At 37.0% G+C, this 19,636-nt stretch overlaps 3 protein-coding genes across 5 annotated transcripts; 2 read left to right on the top strand and 1 right to left on the bottom strand.

Moving 5' to 3' along the window:
* The first annotated feature begins 1,045 nt into the window (after window positions 1-1,045).
* On the top strand, window positions 1,046-7,405 carry BDCG_03109 (NTE family protein). Of its 3 annotated transcripts, XM_045418709.1 has the most exons (5): window positions 1,057-1,601; window positions 1,659-2,503; window positions 2,554-4,814; window positions 4,996-6,608; window positions 6,692-7,326. In XM_045418709.1, exons 1-3 carry the CDS (start codon window positions 1,347-1,349, stop codon window positions 3,779-3,781), a joined length of 2,328 nt encoding a protein of 775 aa, XP_045280312.1. In that variant the 5' UTR covers window positions 1,057-1,346; the 3' UTR covers window positions 3,782-4,814; window positions 4,996-6,608; window positions 6,692-7,326. The 3 variants fall into 3 exon arrangements, with proteins under 3 accessions (XP_045280313.1, XP_045280312.1, XP_045275219.1); XM_045418708.1 differs by having other exon boundaries at window positions 2,554-4,818; window positions 4,996-7,405; XM_045418710.1 differs by lacking the exons at window positions 4,996-6,608; window positions 6,692-7,326 and having other exon boundaries at window positions 1,046-1,601; window positions 2,554-4,982.
* A 3,402-nt stretch (window positions 7,406-10,807) lies between these two features.
* BDCG_16686 (uncharacterized protein) lies at window positions 10,808-11,882 on the top strand (the record flags this gene model as incomplete). Its single annotated transcript, XM_045425887.1, has 2 exons — window positions 10,808-11,072; window positions 11,812-11,882. The coding sequence occupies 2 exons, from the start codon at window positions 10,808-10,810 to the stop codon at window positions 11,880-11,882; spliced, it is 336 nt and encodes a 111-aa protein (XP_045280311.1).
* A 5,325-nt stretch (window positions 11,883-17,207) lies between these two features.
* Window positions 17,208-17,642, bottom strand: BDCG_03108 (uncharacterized protein; the record flags this gene model as incomplete). The annotated part of the gene is made up of 2 exons (XM_045418707.1): window positions 17,208-17,513; window positions 17,610-17,642. 2 exons carry the CDS (start codon window positions 17,640-17,642, stop codon window positions 17,208-17,210), a joined length of 339 nt encoding a protein of 112 aa, XP_045275218.1.
* Between the last annotated feature and the right edge of the window lie 1,994 nt (window positions 17,643-19,636).

The following is a 19,636-nucleotide window of genomic DNA, read 5'->3' as shown; positions in this document are numbered from 1 at the left end:
TATATTCAACTATTACACTGATGACATGTAATATTCTAATAATTTCATTAATAGAGATAAGAATGAAGTGAAAGTTCAACTCAAGTTAAGATATTTATTACTATTATCAGAGACAATTGTAAGAAGAAATAATTAAGAAACTCATAATTGTAAAATATGAAATTATTAGATAGTTTAATATCTCTCATCATAGTATATCAGAGAAGTGTAGTTTTTATAAGAAAGTGAAGAATAAACTTATATAAGAATGTATTTAGTTATTTCATAAGTATTATCAATAATTATTATCAAATTCTGATTATATAAATAATTACTGAATAAACTGAATGAGACTGATTTTAATCTTCAGTCTCAGTCTCATTCTGATTTTGAAAGAATGATTATCTTTCACAGTTTATTCTGAGAAATTACTCTCATTTCACTGTTCTTGAATTAAATCTGGTCATTTTTCACATTATTTCTCTCAGAAATGATTCATTTTCAGATTTTTTTAAGGCTTGATTCTGGTAAAACTCATATCAAGAAATGTATGAGATCAGATTAAATGAGATTAAATGTAAAATTTATAATCTCATCAGCCAGTCTAAGTGTTTAAGTGAAAATAGATAATAATTTTATTAATATAATCAATTATTTAACACTCATTTTCATTTAATACTCATCTTTATAAATTAACTACAATTAACTTCAAATATTTATATTTTAATAAATATTTATTTAAAACTATTCTTAAAAACAGAATATTAATTTATAAATATATATTATATTATATTGAATTTTTATTAGAAAATAATATTATATTTTTGAATTATATTATACTATAAGTCTTGATATTTATAGGTTACAAATTAAACAGTTAAAATAATGAATATTCATTGAGATATTAACATTTAAAGTTGTTTGTAATTGATTTACAAAGGTGAGCGTTAGCTGGAAACGAGCGTTAGGTGGTTGATTACGTTACTTGTCACGTATCATGTAATGTGGTGGCTCAAGTACCAGTTTCCCACATTTCAACATTTTGATGCTGGCTAACCAAACCTGTGCGAGGTAGATGATACCTTGAAAAATTTTTTGGCGCGGGCTTGGCCGCACTTGCCTGAGATGCGCACAGGAATTTTCGTCGCGTGACATTACCAGCTAGATACAACAAAGTGTGCTTATTAACAGAATCGCTTCATTCTTTTCGATATCTTTATCCCTACCTAAGCATGCTTGTTCAAAGATCAAAGAAATCCTTTCCTTTCCACTTGTACATGGACATGCGTCCACTGAGGACTTTGTGTTGCGCTGTTTGAAACATATGCACTCAGCCCCAGGTTTCGGGGATAACAGAGCTCACAGTCATGCCACATATGAGGGATCAGGCCCTTGTAACAATCACATGCGAGCGATCGTCGACTTCTCTGTCCACAAGTCCCCCATCGGGGCAAGCTCTGTCCTACCTCCAGGAACTCACTTCCAATTCACTCTCTTCGTTCGTCTGGTCGTCCGTCACCCGTGCCAGAGATGCTGTTTACAGGCTTAGGGCTAAGCCAGGAAATGCGGAGGAGATGCGAATTAAGGAAAGAAAACGTATCCTCTCTATAAGGCTTCAAGATGTAAGCTTTAGTCTCTACGTATAATTTAGAGCTTGACCTCTGACGATTTGCTTGAAGGCTACAACGCTCCACGATTGGTTGGACATTGCGAGTGAACTTGATGAACTTGATGGCAACAATGAATGGAAGGCGACTTTTGAATGTGACGAATATAATCCATCACTAGTTCAACGAAGACTACATCAGCTCGAGAAGGCCCGGCGTAGCTGTGATGCAGCGGCTATGACCCATATTATCCGCACTTCCCTAAGCCGTGATCTTGGAGGCATGACCAATAGCGACATGTATAACCACTCGCGAATCGGGACGAAGAACCTGGTAGATCAGTATATCACGACCGCTGCCGAAACCCTATCGACTTTGCTGGATGTGTCGCGAAAATACGATTTCGATGGCTCCGAGTCGAGATACCTGCTGGAACAGCTCCTTGCCGCTCGGCAAGCGTTTGGCCGAAGTGCACTTCTACTTTCAGGAGGCGCTACTTTTGGCATGAACCATATTGGTGTTGCGAAGGCGCTTTGGGAGACACGATTATTGCCACGCATTATCTCCGGTTCCTCTGCGGGTAGCATTGTTAGTGCTGTTCTGGGTGTCTATACGGACGAGGAAATGCCTGAGATCCTTTCAAACTTTGGATGTGGCGACTTTTCTGTATTCAGTGACGAGGACGACAGGCTGCAAGTCTTTCAACGATTGATGAGGTTTCTTAAACACGGCTCATTTTATGACATTGCCCACCTGACCCGAGTGATGAGGGATTTGCTAGGCGATGTGACTTTCCAGGAGGCATACTATAGGACAAGGAGGATTTTGAACATTGGCGTCTCCAACGCTGGCATTTACGAGTTGCCAAGGTTGCTGAACTACATCACCGCCCCGAACGTTTTGATTTGGTCCGCAGTGTAAGTTTACTGTTCTCCGTTTATTGTTAATATATACTAACTTCTCGCAGAGCCACATCATGTTCTGTTCCGCTAATATTTTCGTCGTCATCCTTGAAGGCGAAGGACCCAATCACTGGAGAGATAACGGAGTGGCACGATGCGCCTCATCGGTGGATCGACGGCTCGGTCGACCATGATTTGCCAATGACGCGCTTATCAGAAATGTTCAACGTCAACCATTTCATTGTTTCCCAGGTCAATCCACACGTTGTCCCTTTTATTCCACAGGAGGAGACCTTCTTTCTCAGCGATGTCGTGGAAAAGCAGTTGGAGTCAAGTTGGATGAAGTATCTTACAAGGGTGGCAAGAGAGGAGGCGTTGCATCGAATGCACATTCTTTCTGAGATCGGGGTGTTCCCTAACATCCTAAAAAAACTCAGATCTATTATGAGCCAAAGATATCACGGAGATATCAATATCCTTCCTCGGATACCGTATGACGTATTCCCGAGCATCCTAAGAAATCCTACCTCGGAATTCATGGTCCAGGCCTGCCTCTCTGGTGAAAGGGCGACTTGGCCCAAGCTGGGTAGGATAAGAAATCACTGCGCAGTTGAGCTTGCCTTAGACTCTGCTGTCCAAACCATGCGAGCCAGAGTTATTTTCCGTGTTGATCATGTTGATCCGCTAGTACGCACAGTAATTGCGCGGACCCCAGATCGCTCCGCGCTTCATCAACGAAGAATCCGTGCTCAACGGAGCAGTTCGTTCGACGCAGAGGCTGGCGAAGTCTCACAGAATAATAGACTGCCCAATCATAAACTCCGCAAATCACGAAGTTCCGCATCGCATGAGAATATTGGCTTCGATGCCACCTATTCACGGATGCCCACAGAAAGGGTCGGCGTTCAACTGCAAAGGCCGATGTTGTCGAAGATATCTGCGGCCCAGAAAGCTAACATTAGGATCCCTTCTACTCTTGGGTTAGAGCCGGACGATGGCCAGTTGGACGTTGAACTACCTCAGAATTTTCGACTCCCCGAACCTATTTTACCAAATGAAACCCCATATTCGAATATGTCAGAGTGGGCCAGTGCTAGTAGGGCGCAAAGTCCAGCTCGGTCACGTCGCCCTTCCAATCCGCATGTTCCAGCCACTATGCCAACTCCGTCATCGGTTGCGGCTACAGCGGTCCTGTCTGCAGCCGCACTACCCGCGCTCATCATGAGATCTGGATCGGTGACTGGCCCACCGTCTCCTACTGAACAACACCGACGCCCGTTTCATCCATCGTAAGATTCGAGCTACTAATGATATAGCGGCGGTACTCCGTAGTGCCAATCTGCTTCGGTTTGTGCTTGGACCGGTATTAAAGTCACTGGACAAGCACTTGTATTCCCATATCGTTTAAGTTTTTGTTGTTTCCTTGCCTCCATGGATATCTCTGTAGTAACAAGTTGGGGATTCCGGTGGCCTCACGGGAAAGTCCAAGCCGGAGTGCATCACAACGATCTGCCTGCGAAGTACTCCGAAGGATGATAACTCTTATCGCTCCTCAAGAACCCGTCTGCTTGAAATAACCGCCTCCCTCTTCCGACCAAAGCATCGTTTGCGGATTCCTAGTCGTTTGAGACAGACTGGATAGACACGGGCTATAGTTGTTTTTTGTATTTTGGCCAGCTGTAATGTATCATTAGATGTATCTGCACCTACCTAGTTATGCACTCTACATAAGTAACTTACATTGCCGCCCTCAGTCGTATTGACAAGCGCACCTGTTGCTGAAGATCCCTGAGAGTCTAAATTTTTTTGGTGTAGATTAAAGCTCCAACAAGTCACACAAATGGTGCGTAAAGGGGCATTATTGTTAGATTACATCAACCTTTTTGCCTTGCAGGGTTGCTCGCAGTTGAACGTACCAGGGCTATTCCCTCAACTACTAATGACCTGATGAAACCACACAAACCGGATTACTCCGTACCGTTGAACATTGTGGCCCCTCAATACACTAGACATACCATACTCAGCACATCATCTCTACACTCTCTGATCATATTGAATTTTCATAGTTTATGAGACTCTAGCTCATTCTTACTCTTTCTAATACTAATTCCAGTTTTTAATCCTCTAATCTACATCTCTACACTAAGAAACTGAGTGTTGAGAAGAGAATGAGAAAGAAGAATCAACATTGTGTGTATTATCTATCTGGCTAGCAAGGTTCTCTATATACAATGAGAGATGCAGTAGCCACAGCAACTATCAATATATTATGTGTGAGATGTGTACTCCGTCCATACCCCACACAAACTGCTCGTAGAGAGAAATCGTTAGTACGCCGCCCCAGAATCCGCCTCGCATGATCAGCCCACCGAAGGAAATGAAAGAGATCTGCCGTTTCTTTGTTCTTTGTTTTCTCAAGCAAAACTGCCCCCTGCAACCGTGCAGAGAGTTAATGCTGCTTGACTCCATTATTGGTGAACTCTAGCTAATGCAAAGCTAATGCAAAGCTAATAACGAGGACCGCTGTTCCCTTACAGCCCCCATCTCGCTCCCACTCGGCCGCTACATTGATTCTTTCCCCACCTAACCGTGTATGATTCCTTGGCCATGCATGCTGTGCTTAAACCTAGACAACTACCCGCCGGGGGCCGATTGTGGGGTGAGTAAAGGAGGGGAGGGTGACCAGCTCTGCACAACGATGATGAGAAATCAGCTTTGCAAATGCCGCACTGATTGATTGGTGATCCGATGAGTACATGGGGCCGAAGTCGATCCCTGTGGCAAATGCTATTCGGACTGATTATTGGCTTCTACAAGTCGAAGTCTAGACTGGGGGAAAGGAGGGGCCAAAGGGAGAGACAGCAGCCAGTTTGTGAATAATAATAGAATTGAGTGAGTGGAATGCGATCTCTGTGGTCCTGGGCAATGGGCAAATAGGAATTACGATCCTCCCAATGTTTCCCGCATTCCTAGTAAATTACAATGTCCGCCAGTTGTGCTCGAGATAAGTCATCCTTGGAAGGTTATAAATTTGATCTGCACATTGCGACCTGGCCCCTGTCATCAGCCCCGGCGGGCGCCGAGTATTTGGCCCAAATTTCCCATTTAAGTGAATTAAGCTCCATTTGAGGCCATTTGAGGAGCGTTATGTTATCTACCTTAACTTTGTTCCCTGTCTCCAGGCGTACGTTTCATGGATTATTTTTTATCGGGATGCTCGCTATTAAAACTCCAATTAGCGTGATCGTCCCGGGAAGGGCGCGCGCATCCTGGCGAAATTGACTGCGCTCTTCGGAGAAACTATGCCAACGATGCAAACGTATAAAACGAAGCGCAAATCCGGGCCCTTGCGGGTGCAATCACGAGTGTGACCAACAGGGTGAAGGTTTTCCCCTTAGCATCCTTGTTGAGGGGTTGATACATCCATGAACGAGGTATTCCCGGTGGTAGAAGCGGATTTTTTACCTAGGCGTCTGGATACTAGGTAGTTCACTGCCAATGTGAAGTTGGAAGCAAGAATAAAAGCTTGATTGCTTATTTCTTGAGACCAAGCTTTTTCGCAGGGAATAATCGGCTGTTTCTTCTCTTTGAGTAAAATAAATATGGGAGCTTTCCTTCATCTCATAGGGTTAGCATGGTCCGATATTCTGTTTATTGAATTATTTTTCTTCTTCTTCGCCTTTGCCCCGTGGAGCTAAAACTAGGAGGATGACGGCGTGGAGATGCCACATCATATACTTGAATCTATGTACGGAGTACTTGTGTACTCCGTAGTAATACTTGCTTTAAAATGGTGGGGGCTGGAAGTTTGTGTAATTCCCAAATACCAATAGTCGTGTTTTCTTTTCTGGCCTGTCAAGTTAACTTCGCGGCGGTTGGACTCTCAGGAAGGGAGCATCAAATATGGGCATCCAAGTTTTCGGTCGCGTTAATGCCTGCCTTGATGATTCTGCTATCCACCGTACGTGCATGTAAGCTAGCAGAGTCTTCTAGTAAAAACAGGGGAATGCTTATTAAATTATTTTCTGTTGCCTCAGGGCAAGGCATCTAGATTTGCGATTGGTGCATTGCTAAAATGGTTGTCAAGCGGGCTTGCACAGGATGCGCGATTACATAGGATGTGCGTTAAAAGTTTCCGTTGGCAATAATCATCATCGTCCTTTTCCGTTTCTCATTTTGCTCCATCTCCCCCTCGGATCCCAGATGACCACAGCCAATCAATGAGCAGCTGCCCCTCATTAGAACGACTTCTGATGGGAAGCTGAGCGGGTTTTTGTTCACACCCGCAGGTAACACACTCGTTAGTTAGCAAGCAAATTTACTTATCCGACTGAATACCGATGATTTTGCCTGTATAGGTGATGGATTTCCGCTTTTGTGTTCATACATGGCAGCCTGGAGACACATACGTCCTCTTGTGGGGAAATCGGGCCACTGTTAAGCGCTGTGCCGCCCGATCTGAGTATTAGTGCCGGGAGATAGCCAATAAAAAGGCCATTGTCAAAACTGCGAAGGAGAAGGATATCTCGATGTTGATCGCGGGTTAATCGCTTTGGGGGTGTAGCAGGGGTTCCAGAGTTTCTCAGGCCTCCGGAGGTGCAATAGGAGGTTCAAGAATAGCAAGGAGATCCATCTTGATGATAATAGAATGAGTATAGGCACGTACGGGGGAAATAATAAGGGCCTGTTCGGTGCGGCTATGTGTACTCGTAAAAAAGTACAGCCCCAATATAATGACTGTTTGGTGGGCAGAGTGGCTGTACTAATATTACAGCTGCTTTTTGCAAAGTAACTTACAGATGAAAAAGGTCAGATGTTTAGTGAATTGAGTAGCTGTACTTTCATCTTTTATCTCTCTATTTACTCTTTATCTCTCTCTTTATTATAAAAAAAACCAACTTTCCTGTACAAAATGCCCTGTAATGTGACCTCATGTGATATTACATGCAACCTCATTGAATTCATGAATGGGATTGAATAGCCAGTGCTGCAGCCTGTACAGCTCTGATATTAATCTTTATTCTTTTCTTTATAGATGTTCTTTACTGTATTTACATTCTGTCTACTCTTCTCTACATTCATTACAATCTATATGTTTATTAATATACTCATCACTCTCTTTAGTATAGAAAAACCAACTTTTACATGTAAAATACTTTATAATGTTATTTCATATGATATCACATGCACTCTGTCAAATTCATGAATAGAATTGAACAGCTGACTTTACAAGTCTATGTGATTCTAATATTAATTTTTATTCTTTTATACAGTATTTACATTCTTTATACTCTTCTTTACATTCATTACAATTTATACATTTATTAATATACTTCTTTCATACACTACTGCTTAGTATGTGAGAATTCTCATTCTCTCAGTATATTTGAATACTCTTAATACGTTTATTATATCTCTATTTATTATAGAAAAATTAACTTTTCTATGTAAAAAACACTGTAATGTAACATCACATACATTTTATTAAAAATATATAATGATGTTTAAACTGGCTGTGTAACTATGTCTGAGATCAAAATCAAACTTTACAGTTATCATATTGTTTAAATGTGAAAGATGTAAAGCTTGCTTAATTAAAAAGATTGCTAACTTGTAAGAAGTTATATAATAGAAGAATTAATAAGCTAGAATATATAATCTAACATTCTCACTTATCAGAGTAACTATACAGAATACTATATATAAAATTCATCTTCAAATCAAGTACAGGTATAAAAATGACTAGAAAATATAAGGAAATAAAAAAACCAGTTATGAAATTAATGATTTTTTATCTTCTTATTTGTTTATGTTAATATTGTTCTTTCAATGCATATATTTTAACATTTCAAGTGATTCAATCAGCTCATTCACTGTGTTTTCAGCAGATGAAATATTATATAAATATCTCATTCTTACAGATAAGATTCTGAAGAATATGAAAACAGATCATTATATACTTCAATCAATGTAAAATTGCTTCAAAAGAGAATAGCTTTATAATAGATATATTATTAATATAGATTGTATAAGCAAGATTATTAACTGCAGTAAAAATGAAATGATTATTAATATTTAAATTATTAAAATAAAATGAAATGAAATTAGTGTTGTCTAGAAGCTTACATAGATAAACAAGTGTATAAATAGTTTTAGAGAATGCAATATATTTAGTCTTAGTTAATGAATTGAAAATCTTAGTTTGTTAGTAGCTCTGTTATATAATAGTTACTTATTATATAAATGATATAATCAGTAATTGAACAGAATCTCAGATCTGTATTAACTCAATGAATGTCAGCATATGTTACAAATTTAATATAAGTATCTCTGTGAAAAATTATACTCTTACTGATTCAATCTTGTAAATATCAAAGATTAAACTTTCAGTTGAATTTTAAATATTATATTCAACAAAGAAGTATTAAGTAGACTGACCGTGTGATCATTTCTGAGATCAGAATCAGATTGTTTGATAGTCTTATTATTAATTCAACTGATCTTATTACACAGTTTTAACATTAGATAGTAGTCTCATACTGTCTCAGTGAGACTTAGTGTCTACTCTTATCACATTTTTCAAATGAGATCATGATTTCTACTTCTCAATTTAAATTATTTTTATTGCTTTAAATGACTTTAAATCTTATTTGAGTGTTATCAAAAAGTGTTACTTTTTAAAAAATTAAAAATAGTCTAAATAAAACCTTAAAATGTCTAAAAATAGTAACTTTATAGCAAGAATGAAAATAAATGAGATTAAATGAGATCACTTTCTCATTTTTTTCCAGTCATACTTTCATTTTAAGATCTCATATATAGTCACTTTGCATGTTTTTTTAATAACTAGTTCCAGTGAGATTCACATCAAGAAATGTATGAAATCAGATTAAATGAGATTAAATGTGAAATTCATAATTCTGTCAGCCAGTCTACTATCAAGACAGAAAGACTATTGAATAGCATAGTCAGACTATTAAATACAGAGAGAGATCTATTCTTTCAGACTATGAGATAGTTATACATAGTCTGTATCATCTTAGTAGCTGATTATGAAGTTTAAGTTTGATGAAATAATCAAGAAAATTTCACTGAACTCTTTCAAAGTCTGTAAAACAGAGTATTGAGAAGAATTCTAGAAGAATTCAAATTATCTTCTCTGAAAGCAATGAAAATTAAAGCTTTAATTTATTCACCTGTTATTAGATTGAAAAGACCTATATAAACTATACTCTCAGATAGACTGACTGTGTAACTGTGTCTGAGATTAGAATCAAACTTTACAGTTATTACATTGTCTAAAAGCATTACTTCTGATTATGATTTGTATTCATTACATTAATCTCAAATCATATTATTTCAAATATTAAAGATTTCAGATTCACTTTTCAAATAAAAATCTAGTTCTAGATAAAGAATATATTTAAATTCTTAGTTATATTTTTATTCTGATTTCATTATTGAGAATGATATGAGATTATGAAATCACTTCTTACTTACATGATATAATAATATAGTACTCATTTGTGATTCAAAGGTTGCTTAAGCCAGCGTACGATTACAGGCGTACGCCGGCTTCTTATATATTGAATCTCGTACACTAAATTAATTAGCAGCCGCTAGGGCCCCTTTACATTTGTACACATACACTAGTAGTTCGGAAGCAGCCGCATTATTATTCAACAGTTGTATGTTCTTCTGAACCACATCCTCCCCCACCAGATTCAGTCACACTCATGTGACTATATTGTATGCTCTAGCTTCATGTGGATTAGCTCGCCACTAGTGTTTCACAATTGTGTGATCTATCTCTGATCTGGCTAGTGTTCTGCATACACTCTTACAAAGAAACTTTCACTATATTATATCACTCATTCACTAACTTTTCTCATTCTTCAATCATCTTCTTCATCATCATCATCATTGAATATCACTATTTCATTCAAGATTCCTGTCTCTTCTTCTGTTCAACTCTTTTCATCTGTTCATCTATCACATCATATGTGTTTCTGACAATAGCTTCTCATTTCTACAACAAGTGTCATTGTAGTGCTCATATCAGGCAGTTTGTTAGCAGTAAGTGTAACACATTGTGAAATGTGATCAGGACTTGTTTATCTTCTAATAATTATCAGAATGTACTATTATGAATGACATATCTTCTTCATCTTCTCATACACTCTCTTCATCTTCTTGTATACTCTTGACTGTTTCTCTCTCAGTAAGTTCCTGATTGTGTTTTCTGACATGATTTGCATGAATGCAGATGCTGATATGTTTGTTTTTATTCATGTAGAATCTTCACACATTGACAGATTCATGTTCACTGATGATAGTGAACTCAATGTTGAATCATTGATTGAGAACTTGAAGGATGCGATAATGGAGGAATTGTCTGTGTTATGTGTGACCAGGTCTTTCATGTTCCTCTCTGCTCTCTCTGTTCCTTTCTCTGCCGCTTCTCTTCAATCTTCTACACCTGCCTCTGTGTCTGATTCTCTCACTCCTGCTACCCCTGTTCCTGCAACCCTCACTCCTGCTACTTCTGGTTTTGCTGTCTCTGCTTTTGTTATCAGCTCTCTCTGTTTCAAGGAGATATTGCATAGACTTAATGAATCATGTCTCTCAGTGTGTACACTCCTGCTCTTCTTGTCAACTCTCAGAACAATTTATTGTACAAAGACTGTGTACAACATAACTATCTGAAGCTCAGTCATGAATGCTGATTATTATATTCATTTTAAATATTCATGATGAGACAATTGTTCATTCATATCAGAGAATCATCTTTCTCTTCAACAGTGTTAAGATTGTAAGTCTTTTTCTTTTCATCTTTTTAATCTGATGCTGATTTTTCTGTTCTTAGAGAAAATTGTTATGAGTTTTGCTGTACATGAAGTTGTGATGTTCACAGATATCAAGAAACTTTTTATAACTGTAAAGTTTAATATCACAGAGACATTCACTCTGATAAATTCCTTCAGAATGATAGATCTGTATTAGTCTATTCTCTGATATCTGTTATCTGACTTCATGATGCAGGCAAAAGATATTCATGTTTTCAGAAACAGAAACACAGATATTGTACTCTTTTACATCTGCAGATGTGAGACTTGTACATCTTGTCTGAGATGTTGTTGTGGAAATGAGCTGTTCACATGCTGTGTTCTACTTTCTGTATTCTCTCATATCTCTCTCTCTCTTTCTGAGAAGCCTTGTGCGTGTTGTAATTGCATATACAACTCTAAGACCAGTGAATGTTCATTTGATAACTGTTCTCATTTCTGATTTTGCAATTTTTATATGCTAACAATGATTCTTAGTTGCTTCAGTGTCAGAGACCATTCTGATTGAAGATGATAACACTGCTGAGACTATTCTCTTCTGTCTCTAAGCTTCTTCTATCACTTTCTCTTCCTTCTCTGTGAGAAAGGTTGTGTGCATATCAGATTGTAAGCATTCAGCCTCAGATAACTCTTACTGTCATTCATTCAGTTCTGTATCTTTTTCTTCTTCTGTTTCTTTCACCTCTGCTCTCTCTGTTCTGACTTCTGATTCTATGAGTTTCATGCTCTTCTTCAATTTCTCTACACATACATGTGTGCATTCCTATATTGGCATTTCAGTCAATCTTGTGATAAATGACATTAATGTTGTATACAGAGTGGTAGAGAAATTGAAGACATGCATGATGTTGTTGCAAGAGCAGCTTGCAGCTCTTGAATTCCTCGCGGATCTCGAGTTTTGAGATTTCCTTTGTTTTTGGCGTTTTTCAGGTGGTGTGGCATTGGAAATAGATTAAACATGTGATGTATGAAAATGAATGAAGTGTGTATGATAACATTTATCTTTTACAGCTGACTCTTACAGTTAATGATCAATTCATTATTTCTTTTCTTACACTTTTCCTCTATCTGCTAGTCACTACTCTTACACAACCTCTATATGATACAGTGTTCAGTGACTAGGTTCAGCAGCTTTCAATTTTTTGTGATTCTGCCTCGCGCATTATACTGTCTCTCTTCACCCACTCAGACCACTACAGTGAATGGTTCATCAAAACTAACCTCACCCGATCTCTGAGTGTTCTCAGGGGTCAAGATGACTTGGTCCCATGCATTCATGAATGTTTCAGATAGTTTGTCTTCTGTGATCTTCATGATTGAACTGGTGTAAACAGTCAAATCTAACTCTGGATTTCTTTTTCTTCTGTGATCTGATTCATGTGTAAGTCTGTCACTCTGAGACTGCTCTTTGCCACATTGCATCTGCTGTCTGCAGCATATTATCATACAATCAGCTACAGTCTCATCACTTATTAAAGTGTGATATTTATCTGATTTCTTCATTTCTTCTCATTCTTTTCTTATAATCATGGAAAGATTGAAATAAGTGAGATCATCTGATTTGTAAGTATCTATGATTTCTCTTACTTCATGAGGCTTTTCAATTGTAAGTCTCTTCTTTTTCAATGCTGATGATAGTGCTGTGAATAATCATAATTCACTCAGGTCTTACATCTTTACTTTCATAAGTTATGAATCATTGATTAAGTTGTATAAGATTCATTTCTCTGATTCTTTCAATGCATACATTCTCAGAGAATGTGATTTAAGTATCTTATATGACTCAAATCATCTAGATTGAAACTTCTCAGAACTCTCATTGTGTATGAGAACTCACATTCTCATCTTGAGACTTGATTTCTTAATAAGTGAGTCTTGTATTCTTTTCAATTGAATTGCTCAGTTCAGAAGTAACTCATTAGCTTTTGCACATGCATGGCTGATCTCTTTCAATCTTGGTTTCACATCCGCGACTGTTGCATCTGCAACTGCTATTCCTGCTGTATCTGCAACTGTTGTTTCTGCTGCGTCCACAACTGCTCCCTTCTTCACCTTTTCTGAAGCATTCTCCAGGATGCGTGGATGCAATCCATACAACAGGTAGAATGGTGAATGCTTGAAGACTGCATACTGTCAAATCTGTGTGACCAACAGCACCTGCCTGAGATATTCATCTCATAGTCTCATAGGCTTGCTCACTAGATATTTCATCAGCATGTTACTCAAGATTCCATTCAAGCATTCCATCTTTTCATTCATCCGCGGATGATATGATGTTGTTCTACAATGTCTTGTCTGTAACTGGCTTATGAAATGCCTCACTGCTTCTCTCACAAGGTTCACACTGTTATTAGTTAGAATCTCACACAGCATTTCATAGTTGACATAGATCTCATCATGTAGAAACTTCATCATCACCTTCTCTGTCACCTCTGGAACTGCTTTTGTGACTGGCCAGCCAGTAGTGTAGTCAATAGCAGTGATTATTCATCAATTTTCATTTGATGTTTGCAGCAATATGTCTATGAGATCCATTCTTCATCATTTGAACAGTTGTATTATACACTTCACCTGATATTGCACTTTCTTGTGTTCTAATCCTTTCTTAGATTCTTTCACAACCTGGCAATTCAGACACTTGTGAGTGTACATCTGAATGTCCTTAGCCATGCTTAGTCAGTACACTCTTGGTTTGAGTACACTTATGAGTTCAGAGCTTTCTAAGTGGCTGAATTCCTTGTGCATGTGAGTCATCAAGTTGTGTCAAAATGAAGATTCTAGATAGAAAGCTTCTGTGTATTCTAGATCATAGTAAAGCACAACATTGTTTTTCAATTTCCTCAGCTTGAAGTTCAGAAGTATCTCTTCTACTACTTTCACAAGATGCTTGTCATTCAACATCTTGTCATTCTTCAAGTGAGAGATTATAGTGTTCATTCATTCTGATTCCTTGCATTTTCTCAGTGCATTTAACACAAACATTTCTTATGCCTGGTTCACAGAACTCTCATTCATGAAATCAGGTCTGTGACTGATTGTGTCAGATATCACTGCATTTAATCTCTTTCAGTATTTGATATGAAGATTATATGCTTGAAACTCTGAGATTCAACATACTAAGTATTTGAAAGGTTTTGTCATTGATTGTAAATAGATGAGACTTTTATGATCTGTGATCACTGTTATTGTATGCCTGTTGTTAATATATCTATTCCACAACACCAGTGTGTGCTTGATTGCTAGCAATTTCTTTTCATACACTGAGTAATTGAGCTCAGCGCTTGATAGTTTCCTACCATCATATGCCACCAGGTGCAGCTTGTCATTCTTGCTCATCTGTAGAAGGACATCTCTGATAGCTCATTCAGATACATCTGTCTCAATGTAGAAAGGTTTATTACAATCTGATTGAATAAGCACTGAGGATGTTATTACACATTCTCTCAGTGTGAGAAAAGCCTCTTCACACACAGCATTTCAGATAATTGAATGAAACTTCTTCTTTTGCAGATTTGTATCTGTTTCTCTTAAGAGATCTGAGAGTGATGCAGATATTCATGTGAAATCCTTGATGAATCTGCAGTAGTATGAGACCAACTCAAGAAACTGTTGTACATGGTGTATGTTCCTCAGCTGCGGTCAATTCACTATGACATTCAATTTCTCTGAAATGAGGTATATACAGTCACCACTCACTACATGTCTCATGAACTTCAACTCTTTTATTTCAAACACACACTTGATTGATTTAACATAGAGCTTATACTCTGTCAGAGTTATAAGCACTTTATCAAGATGCTTCAGATGTTCATTGTATGAGTTTGAAAAGACTAGAATGTTATCAAAGTATACAAGGTATGAGGTTTCATTCTGTTTATGAAGGATTGTATTCATCATTATTTGAAAGATGATGAGTGCATTTGTCAGACTGAATGATATTACTAGGAATTCGAACTTCTCTCATTGTGTATTAAATGTGGTTCACAGGACTGACAGTTTGTCTACACAGATCTGTCAGTATTCTGAGAGAAGATTGATCTTCAATAGATATCAGGTGTTTCTGACTGTATTCAACTGTTATTGAATCTGTGGCAGTGAATATTCATTCTTGATCATTAGCTTGTTAAGTGCTTAATAATTGATACACATCTGTCACTCTTCACCCGCCTTTTTCATGAATAGGACTGGAAAGCCTCACATGCTTGATGAGAATTGTATGAGATCACATTCTAGAAGGTCTGTGATCTGACACTTCTGTTCTTCAAGGTGCATTTGTGACAGGAGGTATGCATTCTGGTTGACTGGTTTTGCATTCTCTGTGTCAATCTCATGTACAAATCCTTGTTCTGGTGGCAATTCTGATGAAAGATCTGTTCAGAAGATCTTTTCATGCTTCTTCAGAAGCTTCTTCATATGCTTATCCTTCTGCATATCTTTTATCTTGGTTTCCTCCTCTTCCAGGTTCTGTATGACATACAGGATGCTTTCAGATGAGGTCTTGCAAATCATTCTCTTTGCTTGTTGATGTGTAAGCAGATTTAACTCTTCTATACCAGGGATGTGAAATGTTCTTCTCATATCAGTTGATAGGATTGTATGAATCATTTTCTTCCTATCAGTCAACTGCATATGACATGTACATCATTGAATCTGTGAATTGAATCTTTGGAATCAATTGAGTCTGAGAATAAGATCATATTTCACATTCTGCAGCTCTCGTGCTCAAATATAGCAAGATCATTCTTCAAAGTGCAAGGGAACTCTTACTTTTACAGGTGATATCAAATATTAGTTATCAGATAATCTTATGTGTCAGAGATTCTTCACTCAGCAGACTTCTTTCAATCTTCAAATTATATGATCATCAATATATTGTATCAAAGCTTCTGTGTCTGCTAACACTTTTGCAGCCACCTCTCAATTCTTATTCAAGTGTCTCTTATACATTAACATTTCGGGCCTCAAGGCATTGAGGTGGGTGTCTACTTCATCCTTGCTCACATCTCAGTCAGAAGCCTGCTTCTTCTTTGCATTCATAGAATTCAGAGAGTCATCTAACATGAGCATCTCTTTCACTTTGAAGGCTTTTCATAGAATATCAGTGAGTGTCTCTGAGCTCACTGATTCTGCTAGTTTTTTGACTGTGCATGCTGAGTGCAATCTTTTGTATCATGATTTTGACATCTGCAGTTGAAACAAGCTTGATGCTCGCAACATCAAGGTTTCCACCCAGGGGATCCCTTTTTCAGAGGATTCGGTACTTTAGTGATGACATTCAGATCTAGATTCATCACATCTGAGTGTGTAACTTGTGTTGTAGAAGTCTGATTATTCATTCTCTGCTGAGATATACTCAATTGCAGTATTTTCTGTTGCAATTGACTCACTTATTCTCATATGATGAGGATGTTGTATGCTTCCTTCACTGTGCCTGGCTGTGAGGTTAAGCATTTTCATTCTGCTCTCAACTCAGGTGTAAGATCATGAATGAAGATCTGTAAACAGAAAGGTGTTGAAAGCTCTTCATTTAATATGAGATAGTATAAACTGAAGTGTGTGAAGTATAATGTAAGATCACTTACTTATCTACACTCAGTGAAGTATTCATAATGCTTGTCTTACATGTTCACTTTCTCAAAGTTATGCAAGATTCACTTGGAAAACTTATTCCATGTTCATGAGAATGAATATCACTCTGAGTCTGTGAGGTTTATCTTTTTATCAGTCATTTATAATAACTTCACTTTTCTGCATAGAAACACAGCAGATCTTAAGACTTGTTGAAATTCTGTTAACTGTCTGTCTGTGAGTTCACATTCAATCTGATAATATAATTGCATCTGACTTAGTCAGCTGATTACAGCATCATTTTTTCAGTCATCATTGAAGCTTAATGACTCTGACAGATCTCTTAGCTTGATATATTTCATGCTCAGATTCTCATTCTGCACAGTGATCTCTGATGATGTGTATGCTTCTGAAGAGATTGTGAATAATTGTGATGAGATCTTCAGGTTCAGTGTAGTCACCTGTCTGTGTAAACATTCAATCTCCTGCTGCAGGCCTAAGATCTGGTTTTCTCTATTCTTATTAATGATGGCAATTGTGTTGATGAAGCTCTTCATAGTGAATGCTTGATCTGCAGTGAATATCAATTGTTGTTTGGCCTTCACCTCAGCCTGTCACTATGTATGCAAGGCCTTGATCTTGTTTAGAATTCTCATATGTGTACAGAGCTTTGATTCTGGTTCAACAGTCTCAGCTGCTTTTCTTACTGCTTTAAGTAAACTCTCTGAGAGATTCTGCATATCTTTCAGTTCAGGTAGCAGAGAAGAGTGTTATTCATATCAGCTAGAGAAGATATTCATTTCAGTGATTTCTTGTTGATTGTATGATGTCTATCATTATTGCTGTATCATTATATTACTATATCACTGTATCATTATATCACTATATTGTTATATTGCTATATCACTCTGTTATTATCATACAACTTCAGTGATGATTATCTCTTCTTTTATCCTTCTTTTGAGTAGGGAGCAGACTTCTTTGAATCTGGTTCACTACTCTCATTCTCTTTCTCACATCTCATCTGTTCGCGTCTCATACATGGCATTCACCTGGGTGTGGAGTTTTCCCTCAACAAGTGAAGCAGTATCAATCAGATGCTCTTCTACTCACCACTCTTTGTACACTATCTTTTGAGACATTCTAGAACCACACTGGCATGATAACTACAAATCACTTTGTAGATGGAATTATCATGCCCTGGAGAAGCCTGCACTTCTCACCAGTTTTTAGACATGCTATCAGATGTGATTTAAAGGTTGCTTAAGCCAGTGTACAATTACAGGCGTATGCCGGCTTCTTATATATTGAATCTCATACACTAAATTAATTAGCGGCCGCTAGGGCCCCTTTACATTCATACGCATATGCTAGTAGTTCGGAAGCGGCCGCGTTATTATCCGACGGTTGTACGTTCTTCCGAACCACACATTTATTGAAAATTCAATAGAGAGTATTATCAAATATCATTACTTTTCTAAACACAGATTATAATTCATATAATTTTAATTATAAAAGAAATATAAAATACAAAAAAAAAACACAAAACAAAAAATAAAACAAAAATAAGAAAAAATCAGAATGAAAAAAAAAAAGAGAAAGAAAAAAAAAAGAAAAAAAAAAAAACTAAAAGAAAAAGAAAAAAAGAAAAAATAAAAATAAAAAAAAATCAAGATTGTAAAGTCACAGTACTCTTAAAATATTCACTCTTCAGAGTCTTCACAATGTTTATTATTAACTGTGTATCTCTCATAGTAAGAGTAATACAGTTATAATGAGTTATTGTCTTAATATTATCTAATAACTAATCAGTATATATCTATATATATGTGAATATTTAGAAAATATACACTTAAAAAGTGTGATTAGAGTGAACTCTGCTATTACTTAAATATTATTAAGAATAGAATACTGAAATTAATAATTTCTCTTATTAATTTTACAGATAAGATGAGTGAAGATATTCTTAAGAAATATAAGATTCTCTGACTTCTGATAAAAATAAATCTCACAGAGAGACTCTATTTTCATAATATTAGAGATTAAGTATTATTAAAAAGTATTACTTTCATATAATATATATATACTTACTGCAATGATTCACTCTCTATATATATAACTAAGAGTTGTAACTTTCTTATATCACACAGCTCTTTCTGAGATGCTGATGCTAGTTTATAACTTATATAGTCTCTCAGTTCAGTACACACTGTGTGTATACAGCTCTGTATACTGAGACTGTGTTGATTATTATAATCTGATATAATACTCACTTTTCACAGATCATATTTCATTTGAGAAAGAAAGAAAGAAGACACAACTATAATTTTATTAAGAGAGAATAAATAATTAGTAATATTAAATATAATTTAATTCTTCTATATTTAAAATTTGATTAGTCTATACTCTTCAATTTAAGAATTTCTAAGAGTATTTTAATAGTTTTCATATCAGCTTAAACTTAGTGATGAATTGAAGAAGTGTGATTCAAAGATTGCTTAAGCCAGTGTACAATTACAGGCGTACGCCGGCTTCTTATATATTGAATCTTGTACACTAAATTAATTAGCGGCTGCTAGGGCCCCTTTACATTTGTACGTGTACACTAGTAGTTCAGAAGCAGCCGCATTATTATTCAACAGTTGTACATTCTTTCAAATCACATCCTCTCTCACCAGATTCAGTTACATTCATGTGACCATATTGTACACCCTAGCTTCATGCGGATTAGCTC

The sequence above is a fragment of the Blastomyces dermatitidis genome (assembly GCF_000003525.1).
Source record: "Blastomyces dermatitidis ER-3 genomic scaffold supercont1.3, whole genome shotgun sequence".
Classification (NCBI taxonomy): Eukaryota; Fungi; Ascomycota; class Eurotiomycetes; order Onygenales; family Ajellomycetaceae; genus Blastomyces; species Blastomyces dermatitidis.
Note: the sequence above shows the minus strand (reverse complement) of the source record. Positions and strands in the feature narration are given on the sequence as shown.

Excerpts from the sequence above, each read along its gene's own strand:
- BDCG_03109 (XM_045418708.1), top strand. The coding sequence starts at position 1,347 with ATGCCACATATGAGGGATCAGGCCCTTGTAACAATCACATGCGAGCGA. Across the intron at positions 1,602-1,658 it reads TCTCTATAAGGCTTCAAGAT|GCTACAACGCTCCACGATTG; the intron begins GTAAGCTTTAGT and ends ATTTGCTTGAAG. Across the intron at positions 2,504-2,553 it reads GTTTTGATTTGGTCCGCAGT|AGCCACATCATGTTCTGTTC; the intron begins GTAAGTTTACTG and ends AACTTCTCGCAG.